This window comes from Myotis daubentonii, chromosome 13, assembly GCF_963259705.1.
Source record: "Myotis daubentonii chromosome 13, mMyoDau2.1, whole genome shotgun sequence".
In the NCBI taxonomy this organism is placed as follows: domain Eukaryota; kingdom Metazoa; phylum Chordata; class Mammalia; order Chiroptera; family Vespertilionidae; genus Myotis; species Myotis daubentonii.
In genome coordinates, this window is record NC_081852.1 from 45,701,543 (window position 1) to 45,714,371 (window position 12,829).

General features: G+C 59.2%; 1 protein-coding gene across 10 annotated transcripts in view; it reads left to right on the forward strand.

Annotated features, from left to right (window-relative positions):
* Positions 1-921: 921 nt before the first annotated feature.
* The window catches only part of PAX2 (paired box 2), a 92,459-nt gene continuing 80,551 nt past the window's right edge, over positions 922-12,829 (forward strand). For 2 of the 10 annotated variants that reach the window (XM_059661077.1, XM_059661078.1), the window contains exons 1-2: positions 931-1,611; positions 12,048-12,158. In XM_059661077.1, the coding sequence (XP_059517060.1) occupies positions 1,587-1,611; positions 12,048-12,158 (136 nt within the window). In that variant the 5' untranslated portion in view covers positions 931-1,586. Of the gene's footprint in view, positions 1,612-10,851; positions 11,001-12,047; positions 12,159-12,829 lie in introns of those variants that run through there. The other 8 variants (XM_059661085.1, XM_059661086.1, XM_059661087.1 and 5 more) reach the window with 7 other exon arrangements.

The window sequence follows — 12,829 nt, forward strand, 5'->3', positions numbered from 1 at the left end:
GGTAGTGGTTCTATGTATAAAAAAAGGCAAAAAAATTATTTTGGAAAAATCACTGTTTGATTGAAAAAGAAATGAAAAGAAACAATGGCAAATCTGATGTTTTAAGTCACAAGTAATGGTAAGATGGTAATTTGGCCATGATTTGCCCGAAAGAATAGAAATTCATGTATCTGTAGGAAGATTTTAAAAATTTAAGTTGGGAAACAATGACATAGGTTTTGCCTCTGGGGTCCTGTGCCCCTCCAGCTTCCTGTTCCTAGTTGTATAATTTTTCTAGAGGAACTTTAGCTGAAGCGGATGGGACTCCCAGTAATAAACGTCCAGTTCCTAACCTACCTTGGGGCTTACCCGGCACTTTCTTGGACAGCCTTTCCATGTTACTCAGCATGTGTGAGCAAGGCTGTGTGAGCAGGAGGCCCAGGGTAAGTGGGAAGGGTTATAAAGTGGGGCACATGAGAAAGGGGTACACAGGGGGTAGGAGCAGGAGCAATGGTGCTTGATAGGTGTCTGAGTGTTTAAGTAGTAGGAGTACATGAGAGTGAATGTGAGAAAGTGGTGTATGAGAGGTTTGAAGGAGAATTTGTGACAAAGGTGTGAAAGGGGTAAATTCCAGACAGAAAGGGCAGGATGTGGGGAAAAGCTAAAGGGAAACTTAGCTGAAGTGATCCTTTGTTCAGGCATGAAAGAGCATGAGTGTGTTTGGACAGGCTGTGCACCTGAGGGTCCAAGAAATAGGCTGAGAGGACCAGAACACTGTGGAATGGCATGGCTCAAGTGGGCGGTCACGTGATTGTGGCAGGAGTTTGGGAGGGCTCTGGTCATTTCCCCTTTCCCTGGGGCCCGCATCATCTCCTTAAGGCAAGGACAACAGGATTTTTCCTTTTTATTCTGAGTTGTTGTTGTTTTAATGCAGAGAAGGAGAGCTTCTGAGGGACTCAGGGAGCAGTTCCACAATGTATTGGTGAGAGGGACCACCAGGGAGGGGGTCCTGTGTGGAGGAGAAAGTTGGGGTGTGTGGGTAGGGATCTTGGAAACTGAGGCCGAGACCCCGGTGTGTGTGGCAGGCTGTGGAGCCTGATGAAGGAGAAAATCAGATGGGGCCAATCCTGTGAGTCACCGGGAAGGGGACCTCACGGAAGTGGGGAGTGCATGAGAGTATCATAGACGCCCCTGGGCTTGAGGCTGGAGACTGACGGGGAGCGCCTGTCACAGTGAAGAGGGGGTGGGGTGAGAGAGTGCCGGCGTCTAGGCTGGGGAATTGGTCTCTGGGTGCTTCTGGCAGCGCGGGAGTCGCTTGCCTGAGGCTGGCTTGGGGCCTGGGGGCGTGTGCGCGCGTGTGCGGGGGCGGAGAGCCGGGGGCTCCCCCGCGCGTGGCTGTGCCTCCGCGCGGCCGGGTGCGTGAGCGCGGGCAGGAGCGGAGCGCACCGCCGAGGCGGCAGGCAGCCTGGGTTATCTGAGCCGCTCAGTCTTGGGTGGCTGCGCCCAGCTCTCGGCGGCGGCGGCGGCAAAGGAGAGACGCGCTGTCGGGGCGAGGCGGTTCGGAGAAGCGAGACCCGGGCCCGGACAGCAGCGGCGGGGAGCAGAGCATGGAACAGCGCTCTGGCCGGGCAGGTGAGAGCCTGGAGAGACCCGTCCGCGCCGTCGGCCAGGGGGTGGGCTGCGAGGGATGGGGGCGGCCGCGCCAGGGGCGGACTCCACTTCCCCTTCTCTCTGTGCTTGCCTGGTGGCGCCTCTGTCGTGGCTGGGGACTGGGCTCTGTGGCGTCTTTCCACCACGGGGGCCTCCTGGGCTTTCCTGCCCACTGTCCTCTAAATCGACCTAAAACTTTCCGTCCAGAAAAAGTGAGTTACAACTTCTCTTGGCCTCTTTACAGAACCTGGCATTTCCTTTCCGTTGGGCATTTAGGACTTTATCTTTCCACTTGCCCTCGGTGGAAATATTTTGCACAACTTTCTCCGAGTTGGGAGCACTGGGAAGGCCGTAGTTTCTAGTGGGAACTGCTTGTGGGTATGCGTGCGTGTGTGCTAGTGGATGGGGACTTGCTGTGTGCATGTCAGTGTGCACGTGTGGGAAGGTTTTGTGTATTTGAGTAGGAGCCAACGTGTAAGCACTGGTGTGTGTGCCTAACACGTGTGGAGAGAAGGCTCTGCCCTCCCCCCCAAATAAAAAATTCCAAGGAGGCCTGGGACCAGGGGAAAGGTGGCAGGCCCCAGGGGACCCAGGTGCGGAGAATGTGAAGCTGCTTACCCAAAAAGTGAAGGTTGTGGAGGGCTTCTCTCTCTCTCTTTCCCCCCTCCTCTCCCCCTCCTGCCAACTCAGCTCTGTCTGCCCACGAGGTGCACTGGGGGTAGTTCAGGGTGGGAAGCTAGAGACCCAAGTTTAGTTTTAGATTGGAGGGGGGCAGGGGAGAAGATTGGATCAGGTTTCCAAGAGTTTTCCATAATTCCACCAAGGTCAAAGGCTAACTCTAGCCTCACTCCTCCCTTTCCTCAAATCTTCTTCTTCCCCTAACCGCCCCCCCCCCCCAACTCAGGTTCTGTTCTTTCAGCTGGTAGTGCAGTTTCCACCCTCAGCATCCCCCTTCCTCTAGGTTCTTGGCCCAGTCCCTGGGTTGTTTCCATTCCCCCTTGGGAATGGCACCTGGGCCCCCAGGAGTGTCAACCGTGGCCTCCTGGGCTTTTAGGGCTCTGGGCCACCCCTCTGCACCAGAGGTTTAAGTAGGGAGATCAATAGCAAACAGTTGTAATGATCTAATTAATTATGGCAAAATTAAAAGCGAGTACAAAATCAATCTCTGATGGTGTTGAAGATGGAATTCAATTGAGAGCCCATCTGTGCACCCCCTCGACCGTATAAATATGCAGCCCAAGGACAGATCTAATGGCTGGGCCTTTCTGGGAACCTCTCTCCCCCTCTCCTCCTCTCCTGCACCGGCTTCTCTCGCCCTCACTCTGTCTGGATCTGTTTTGTCCCCTGCCCCTATTCCTCCTTCTCGTCCTGTCCTGTCTCCTCAGTCTCCTGACACTCCCACTTTTCCATTTTCCCCTTTGGAAGGCAACTCTCCCTGCCTTGCAGGCCTGGGGTGCCTGGACCTGCTTCCCACCCCCAGAAGATGGAGCTTCTCTACAGCGCCTCAAGGAGGAGGCAGAGCGGTGGGGGGGGGGGGGGACACCATACTTGACCACCGGTCAGGGCCCTCATCTCAAGTTTCCTGGCGCTCGGGACACTCCAGAGGGGACCAGGGCGCTTACCCAGTAGCGGCTCTCCCGGCTGGCCGGACAGAGCGGCCAGGAAGACTAGCTGGGCATTGCATTACCTTCCCCTTCGCTCTTTTCCCCGCTTTTATCGGTGGGAGGATCGCATTCCCGCCAGTCGCGGTTTGGGGACGGTGGGGAGGAGCTGTGGAACCGGGCCTGAGAAGAGCTGTTTCTCGAGAAGGAAGTCGCTGTTCCCATTGAGGAGGCCCCGCCGAGCTCTGGAGTCCTCCGCCCCCGAGCCGCCTTCTCTCTTTCTCTGTTCACTGCCCCCTCCCGCTCCTCTGCCCTCACCTCTTTCAGACACAAGCCTGGCTGGGGCACAGCTGCCCGGGGCCTCGCGTCGCCCTGACGGCCCCCGCGTCCCTTTCGGCTCCATCCAGCTAGTTCAAAATGACAATGACACGCGCGTGCGAGCGCTACTGCCGCAGACGCCCTGGCGCAACCGCCGCAGCCGGGTTTGCGAAGGATGCGGGTTTTATTCAGTGGCGCTGAGCCTGTTCCAGAGCAGCCGAAGCCATCAGAAAAAGGGGGAGGACAAGGAGCGGGGGAGAGAATCAGCATCTAGGTCAGCCACGGTCAGACCACCCAAAGCCCCAGAAGCATAAAAACAAGACCTTTACTTAAGGTCCTTATTTTACTCTTGTGGCCTGTCCCAGCTGGCTCTCAGGCTCCCTGTCACTGCCCCCGGCCTCTCTCTCCTGGAGCCTGCGCCCACTTCCCGGCCCACAGTGAGTTCCCAGGGGCCTTCCTGCCCTCCGAGACCCCTCCCACTCCCTGGTCCCGCCGCTGGGCTCTCAGCGCCCGGGGGAGACACAGCCGACGCCTCCCGGCCCTCTTTCGCCAGGCCTCCTCACCCCGTTATTAATTGCTGTGTTGACCTGCAGGATTGATTGGCGGCCCCTCTGGATGAGGCTGCGAGGCCTTGGCCCCAGAGCAGCCGCGTAGCCCAGGACAGAGGAAGGAGGGGGAGGTGCTGGCTATGGGTCCTGAGCTCCTAACGCAGCCCCGCCTGGGACACAGCTGTTTGCCTAGACACCCTTCTCCACCCCCTGACACACACACTTTTCACACACCCTTACAACACTCACACACACACTCTCACGACCCCCTCGCCAAGGAGACACAAGAAAGTCTCCTTAATTGATTTAGAAATGGAAAGAGGCTTCCTCCCTACATTAGTCAGATTCTCCAATACATTCGTTAGCTGCGGGTCTAGACCTCCTCGCCCGGCCAGACGTGGCGGATTGAACTGCTAGGACCCGGGCATTATTCCGTCTGAGATTTACTTTGCATCTTTTTCCCCCCAGGAACACTGACCGAAAAGTTACATATCCCTGGATGCGGATAACCCTTACAGTCTCAAACCAAAGCACTTTCCCCAGAAAGAGCCAGTGCCCTGGTTCCTGAGAGATTCGGTTCAGCCCTTTTGTTTCAAGTTGGGAAGGGGGGTGGGGGGTGGACAGCTCTGGACCGCAAAGGGCGGAGGATGGAGGCTTGCAGCCGGCCGGGGCAGGGGTCTGAGCCCAAGCGAAGGACTTTCCCCGCCTCCCCCGCCTGCCTAACTTGGCGCGCGCTTTTGCGTTCTCTCTCTCTCTCTCTCTCTCTCTCTCTCTCTCTCTCTCTCTCTCTCTCTCTCACACACACACACACACACACACACACACCCCAACCACAGCAACACTTCCTGCCCCGACCCCAGGCCACAGACCCACCGGCAGGAACCCCAGCAGGAGTGAGCCCCGGGACCTGGGCTCCAGGCTAGAGTGGGCGGAGGCTGCAGGAGTGGACTGACCTCGGCCGGTCCCCCGAGAGCCCTCTTATCCTTGGTTCTCTCCCTGTCTCACCAGCCCCTCTCTCCCCCGTTTCTCCCTCTTCCTCTCCGCTCCGGTCCTTTGTCTGCAGCCACTTCGCGACGCCAAGCAGCCCGTCCCCGCCTGGGCGGCCCTGCCCTTGGCTTCCCAGGGCCGTAGGCGGGTCTCCCCTTCCTTACCGCTCCCGGCTCTGGGCTCTGGCGCGTTCTCCGCCCGCTCCTCACACCCGCACAGCTGCTGGCAGAGGAGACAGGGAGGGCGGGCGCCGCGGAGGGATCCGAGAGTAGATTTGGTGCTTGCTCTCAACTCCCGGACAACTCGGCCCTCGGGCTTCTCCCGCCTCGCCCACTGTTCCTTGGCGCTGCAGAGCCCGCGCCCTCGCCCGCCTGTGGCCCCTTGCTTTCCTCGGACTTTGGCTGTGGCTATTCCGCTTCCTCTGATCAGCTCGGCCTCTGGAGTTGCGCTCCCGCTGCTCAGCACTGAGTTCCCTTTCGGCTGCCCCGTCTACCGCTCGCCCTCTGACTTCGCAACCCCCCTCGTCGGGTGGACTTGCCGGGTAACGCCTGGGACGTCCAGGGCCCGCCGGCACCGGCACCGTCTCCCTACACCACAGCCAGGTTAGGCTGAGGGCTCAAGGCCTGACTGAGAAGAGGGTTAATCATTACTTGGGCACAGACACTCAGCCTCACTGGGACTCTCACCCCGGCTTCGGGAGGAAGCTGGGAAGGGGTTCTTGGCCAGGCGGGAACCTCGACTTTTCCCAAATTAGCTTCCGCAGGCCTTCCAGAGACAGGTGCCTTCTCCATGCCCTCCGCACCCCTTTCACGCCCTTTTCTTCCCCGCCCTCCCCGCCTTCCACGCCTCCCCTCGGCCAGGCCTCCCCGCACCATCTCGTCTCCACTCTGGCGTTGGCAGGTTGACTGCAGGTCCTGGGAGGACCAACTTGCTTTGTTTGGAACCGGACTGGACGGGATTTCCTTCCCCAAATTTCCGCCAACGGGCCAGCTCCTCCCGACGGTTTTGGCAGATTGGCCCAAAGGGGACCGCGCCAGAGGCCACAATTAACCCGGCTGTTCGGGTGGGGGTGGGGGTGGGGGTGGGGAGTTTAACTGCTCCCCAAGCAGCTGCGCTAGTGTAGTGGGGCAGGCGTGCAGGAAGGAGTGGTAATGGAGGAATGGCTGGGAAGAGAGAGAGAGCAGGGTGGGGAACATGTACGGGGTGTGGTGTGGTTATGGGAAAGGAAAAAATCCTGAAAGGGAAGAACCCAGGAAGGGAGACAGTGAGGGATCTTCTAGTTACCTTTATAGGATAGAAGTTGTCTGGAAAATACCACCCCCTGCCTTGCCTAAATGCCCAGCCCCGCCCCCCCCTTCCCTCTTCGTGCAAGGTTAAGTGTTCAGAGAGCCAGGCACTTGCTCCGTCTTCTACTATGGAAATGTTTGGTTTGTAAGTGCTTTCCTATTGGCTAGCTCCATAGAGTAGGCAAGACAGGTGTCATTACCCTATTTCACAGGCAAAAAGACTGAGGCTCAAAGAGGCCAAAGGACTGTGCAGGCGGCGGCGCTGCTCCTTCCCGTGGGCTCTGGGGTGAGTGGTCCCTTTAGCCGTTCAAAGGTCCATGGGTGTCTGGGTGTCTGGGTGTGGGTGTGTGTGAAGGGACTACTAGACTCTGTCCAGGTTTGACCAGGGCCTCACTGCACACCCACCCCCCCCAACTTGTTCTCTGTTGGGCAGAACCCTCCATTCCTAGTTTAGACCTGTCTCGACTATTTTTTCTGCTCCCCAGTCCAGTGGCCCACCAGCGGCAGCCACCTGGCAGGCCCGTGCCACTAAGAGGCGGCTTTGGTGGCCAAGTGGCTTGCATTGTTGTTTCCCTTCAAAGGGGCTGAGAAGGGCCGGGCAGGTCGCTAGGACCTCTAGTAAGAAGCAGCCGGTGGAAGGGGGAGGGTCCGGGGAGGATAAAGGCGCAGCACGTGCGCCAGCCGCCACAGGACCAACAGACCGAGAGGGCGGGGCGGCCTGTACTCTGGCCCCCCGGGCTTCACGCAGGGAGCCCAAATATCGGGAACAAAAGCAGGAAAAGAAAAGTGAGAGCAGGAGGGAGGGAGGGAGCAAGGGAGGGAGCGAGGAAGCAGAAATTAGGGGGTCTTAGATGAAAAAAAAAAGTAGCTTTAGGGGGAATGTGCCGTGGAGTGTGAAATTGCAGCCCATGGTGCTCCATATTGTACCAGAAGCTCTTCCAAAAAAAAAAAAAAAAAAAAAACACAACCATCCTCCAACGTGACCAGAGGGCTAGGAAGGGGGAGGAGTGGGGAGAGGATGGGGAGGAGGAGGGGAAAGGGCCGGGCAGGAGCTGGTCAGGCCGAGCAGGGGAGGGGGTCGGGTGATGCGTGCGCCCACTGCCTGGAATCTGATCTCCCAGTGTGCGCCCCGGGGTGCGCTGGGAACCTTGGGGCGATTGGGCCGCGGGCCGCCCGCCCGGGACTTCGGTTGTTAGACGAACTTTTTTTCTTTTCTTTTTTTGTGAAGGTGATGACTTCCAAAACTGGGAATAATTCAGAAAAGGAGCTCAGCTGCGGAGCTGCTGCTCTGCACCACCCTTTTATCTTCCCTCCTCCTCTCTGCCTCTCTTCCCTTCGGACTAGTTTTCCCCCCATCGGTTCTAAACAGCTTCTTTTCCCCCTGAACTTTAATGCATTTAATTTGGTCCTCGCTGTGGGAAGCATTTCCTAGGGAGATACATTTAATTTCGGAATTTCTAATCCCCTCCCTGAGAGGCCGGGCCCTGGCTCCCCTCACTACTCCCCAGGAGGCCTCAGGAGTGGAAGGAGGAAGGCAGGCCTGGCCAGCAGGCTGGGGCACGGCTGGGGGGCCTCCCGCACTCCCAGCCCCCCAGACCAAGCCACCTTCCCAAACTTCTGGAGGTGGGGTGCCTGGGCCACACCGTTCAGGGCCCATCCTGTGGAGGGGAGGCAACCACACCTCTACTTTTCCTTGCCCGGTGGAAAGCCCTGGGTCAGGGACTGGGGAACTGGAAAAATGAGCAGAAGGATCGCCAAAGAATCGGTGCAATTGGGGGCAACAGACAGGGTTTCCATAAACCCATCCCTTCATGCACAATCTGCCCAGAAACCAATTTGGGAGTTGGGTGCTAGTTGGGCGGTTGGTTTGGCTTGGTGGGGGGGGGGGATGTCTGTATGTTTGCACATAGTAGGGCGGAGAAAGGAGCTCAAGGGGGACTACTGTCTCCTGACTCGTACACCCTAGCAGAGCAGGCACCAGGCAACCGGAGACTCAGGCAGCTTTGCTGGAGGAAGGCAGCAAGGGTGGGGGCTCTGGGCGCCAGGCAAGCCTGGCAGGGAAGGGAGTGGAGAAGGCAGAGGAATGGAGAGCCACAAGGAAGATTTATTGGGCAGATCAGATGCACAGAGGCGGCTAATGAAGCAAATCCCGAGATGGGTATCAGAGCAACTCCCCAAAAGTTTATTTGCCTTTAAATTTCCGCAGGGAGGCGGGCGCCTTGTTTGAAGTGTAAATGCCCCTGGGCTGGGGGGTGGATGGGCCGCTTTGAAAACACCAGAGAGAAAAGGTTCATTTAGAGGCGGGCAGAAAAGCAACCAACCCTGACAGGTTGGAGCCCCGGTTGTGTTTGGGGTTGGGTTGTTTTCTTTCTTTCCCTTTCCTTTTCTCTTTCCTCTTCTTTCTTCTTCCCTTTCTTGTTTTTTTTTTCTTCTTCTTCTTCTCTACTAGGCTCTATAGAAGAAGAAAGGGAAGGACAGGAAAGGGAGCATCAGCGGGAGAGGCCAGCCCTTCAGCCTGGAGCCCCAGGAGAAGGCAGAGCCTTGGCTAAAATCACTAGGGAGCAGGGCTCTTTGACTTTCTAGAGCCTGGAAGGGCTGGAGCTAAGGAGGAAGCTGCCAGGGCCTGGCCGGGGGGAGGCTGACCAACTCGTGTAGTGCTGGATGGAGAAGTGGTCCCAGAAGGGGCTGAGGTGAGGTGGGTGGAACTCTGGAATCTCAGGGGCTACCTGGGAATTGGACTGTCATGGAAAGGTCTTCCTTCACTTCTTAGGGGGTACGTGTGTGTGAGAACTACGTCCAGCATACTTTGTGCATTAAGTCCCCTTCTTTACAAAAGGTGAAAGCGCCTCTTGCAAATGCCTGTTGTCTGCACCCACACGTCAACATACATGTAACGGTAGGGATGTGTCCAGCTGGTTCTAGAAAAAACCTGAATCTATGTGTGGTTCTGCCCACAGTCTTGTTCCTCCAGTAGTTCAGCTTCTCAAAGACAACTTCCTGGACCAACACAGGGAGATGGGAGAGAAGGGCTCCCTGAGTTCTGAGTTCTGAGCTCCTTTCAATAAGGACCTTTCCTCGATGCCCCCAAACCCCAATTCTGGGTTAATTACCTCCCCGAGAAAGCCCGTGCCTGTGCCAACTAACACCACCTAAGAGCCTGGACTCCCAGGCCTTTCCCTTTAGACGGAAAGAACTCTGGTTTTCCTTTTTCACTACCCACACGAAGTTAGTGCGTGTTCGTGGGGTTTTGAGGCCAAAGCAAACCCGAGAGCGCCATCTGCAGGTCTCCAGAGGAAGAGACTGACCTTCAGGGCTGGACCCTGCGTCTTCAACCTCCCGCCCTAGGTAATCCGCTTGGCCACCCGAGGGAAGTGGGGTTGGGGGCTGCGAGGGAGGAGGCAGGTGGAGACGGGTTTTTCCTCTCAGAAGTTACTTAGCAGGTGGATTTAGGGGATCGGGCTCAGGAGGATCTAGGAAGTAGGGTAAATGCTAGGATCCCAGCAGACCCGGTCCCCTAATGAGTGGAGGCTCAGAAACATGTCAGGCTGCGCCTGGCCCTAGCCCCGTGAGAGGATTAAGGGCGCCCCCCCCCCAAAAAAAACCTGGGTGCAAGAGGCCCAGTAGGCGTTTCCTCCTGGCGGAGACGGGTGAGTGTAGCCCCTACGTTACCGGCCGCCTGGACTCCGCCTGCCAGCGGGACAGCCCGTTCTGCAGGCAGGGGCCAGAGGAGCCCCGAGTCCGGGAGGCTGGAGCGCAGCGCGGGCTTCCCGGAGCCGCCCTTTCACAGACCCAGGGAAGCGGGGGGAGGGAGTGAAGGAGGGAGAGAGAGTTAAAACATCAGCTGAAGTGCCAAGATGATTTATGAGACGAGGGAAAATATTTCATAAAGATCTCCTGGATATTCTGTACTTAACCAGTTAGGAGACAAAGGGCTTCTCCTGCCTGGTGCGTGCAAGCGAGCGGACCCGAGCGAGCGAGGGAGCGAGAGCGGACGAGGGCTGCGGTGGCTGGGCCGGCGGCTCCGGCAGGAGCGGCCCGGCCGAGCGCGATGCGCCCCCAGAGCCGGCACCGGGTCCGCGGATCTGGCAGCGGGCGGCGCTCAACCCTGTGCGCGCAGCCTCTTCTCCCCAGCCGGGGAGAGCCAGCTTTGGTCGCCTGCGTTCTCTGCCGCCAGCGACCAGTAGCCCCGCGCCGTCTCCCTCCCCAAGCCCTCCGTAGGGGTCACCCCAGGTTCCAGGAGCCGAGTCCCCGGCTCGCCGACTGTCCGGTGGGTCCCGCTGAAGCAGGCGGGTCCTTGTCTTAGGTGTCCACCTCGATTCTAAACCGAGCGCTCTGGGTGCCCAGACCCCGTGGGCAAGGTGATGAGGGAAGCCCTACGCGCAGCCGCGCGTGGGACGCGAGAGGACTAAGTGCCGGGCACTTTGCCCCGGAATGAGAATTGGGGGGTGCGTGGGTGGGGAGGTACCTCAGGAGGGAAAGGCGAAAGGGAAGGACCAGAGAGAGGAAGGAAGAACCAGGAAGGAACGGAAGGGAACTCAGAGCGGAGAGGAGGGGGGTGAAGACTGGGGATGCGGACCCGGCTCGGGGCGGCGCGGCCCGCGCGGGCACTGGCTGGCGGATGGCAGGGCTGGGTGAGTTGGGACTTCCAGCCAGGCTTCCGAGCACTCCGTGGCTCTGTGTCGATCCCTGAATATTCATTACACGGGCCGCCCTTTATCCTTATCTAACGTTTATCTTATCGGCGAGTTTCGTTTCTCAGCGTAGTTTTAATCCCGGGCTCCCCTTCCCCCTCCCCCTGGCCCGCTCCCCTCCCTCCATCTTCCTTCGCCCGCTGCTCCCTCCTTCCTCCCGTTTCCCCCTCTCCTGCCCTCCCCTTGCCGGCACCGGAGTGACAGGCGCGGGGCCCTCCTCGCCGAAGCTCGAGGCTCCGGCGCTGGCGAATCACAGAGTGGTGGAATCTATTGCCTTTGTCTGACAAGTCATCCATCTCCCAGCGCGGGGAGGGGGAGGGGGTCTGGAGGGGACTTTGCAGCTTTTAGAGAGAGACACACCGGGAGCCCAGGCTCCAGTCTCTGGCCGAGCCTTCTCGCAGCCGCAACCCACCTGGGGCCAGCCTGGTGCTGCCGGCGCCACTCGGCTCCTTCCCTCCCTCCCGGCCCTTCGGCCGCCTCGGCGAGCGCCGGCCTTTTCCGGGGGCGGGGGCCCGGCTCGCGCTCTCCCCGCCCGAAGGCGCCCGCTCGGACATCCCGAGGATTGCTACTTCTCTGCCAACTTCTCCAACTCACCGGCACTTGGAGCGGCCCGACTCCCCAGCCGGCGCCCTCGGGACACCCCGGCTTCTCGCCCTCTCCGACTGCTGCCTCTCGGATGACCGGGTTCCAGGGGAGCTGAGCGAGCCGCCTCCCCCTCCCAGCTTCAGCCCTGGCCGCCGCGGCCGCGCGCGCCATGCGCCCCCAAATACCCCCAGCCCGGCCCGCTGCCTCGGGGCCGTTCTGCTGACCCACCAGCCCCGAGTCCCGACGGTGGGAAGTTGCGGGCACTGCGGTTGCCAGTTCCAGCCGGCCAGGGAGGAGTCCCCGCGGGGAGATCAGCGCGGAGTCCCCCGCCCCCGTGCGCCCCGCCGCAGCTGGGCGCCCGCTCACCCCCACCCCCAACCATCCCTCCCTTTTTTCCTCAAGTCCTGAAGTTGAGTTTGAGAGGCGAAACGGCGGCGGCAGCCGCGCTCCTCCCGCTCCTCTGCCTCCCCATGGATATGCACTGCAAAGCAGACCCCTTCTCCGCGATGCACCGTGAGTACCGGCGCCCGGCTTCTGTCCCAGCTCAGCTCGGGGCTCCCGTCCCAACCTGGCTCCATCCTGGCGCGGCCCTGGCCCCTGGTGCTCAGTCCCATCCTGGAGGCCACACTGGCTTCTCCCAGTCTCCCCTTTCGTTCTTCCTCTCTCACTTCCCAGTGTTTCTAACGCCTTCCGTTTCTCTCCTGCTGCCTCCTGTCACCCATGCTTCTCTCTCTGCCTGCCTTCCTACCTTCCCTGGTGCCCGTCACCCACCTTCCTTCCTTCCTTCCTTCCTTCCTTCCTTCCTTCCTTCCTTCCTTCCTTCCTTCCTTCCTTCCTTCCTTCCTTCCACCTGCTCCTTGTTAAGTCATGGGTCTATACCCCATCCCCACCAGAAACCCCAATTCCCTAGCCACCCTCTTACCCTGGGCCGGGGGACTAATGAGCTGGCTGTTTTCAGGGTTTGTGTTGTGTTTTCTCTATCTTCTGTCTCTTCCTCCCTTCGCCTCCCTCGCCTCCCTCCCCTCATCTCTACCCTTCCCCAACTTGCAGTGTGGTTGTCCAGGATGAGACTTGGAGCATCAGCAGCCTCAGTGTCAGGACAATCAGGCAGAAGAGTATGGGGGTGGGGTGCCCCCTTCTGACCCTCAGCTCCCAGTATCTCCCAGCCGCCAGCCCAGCCAAGG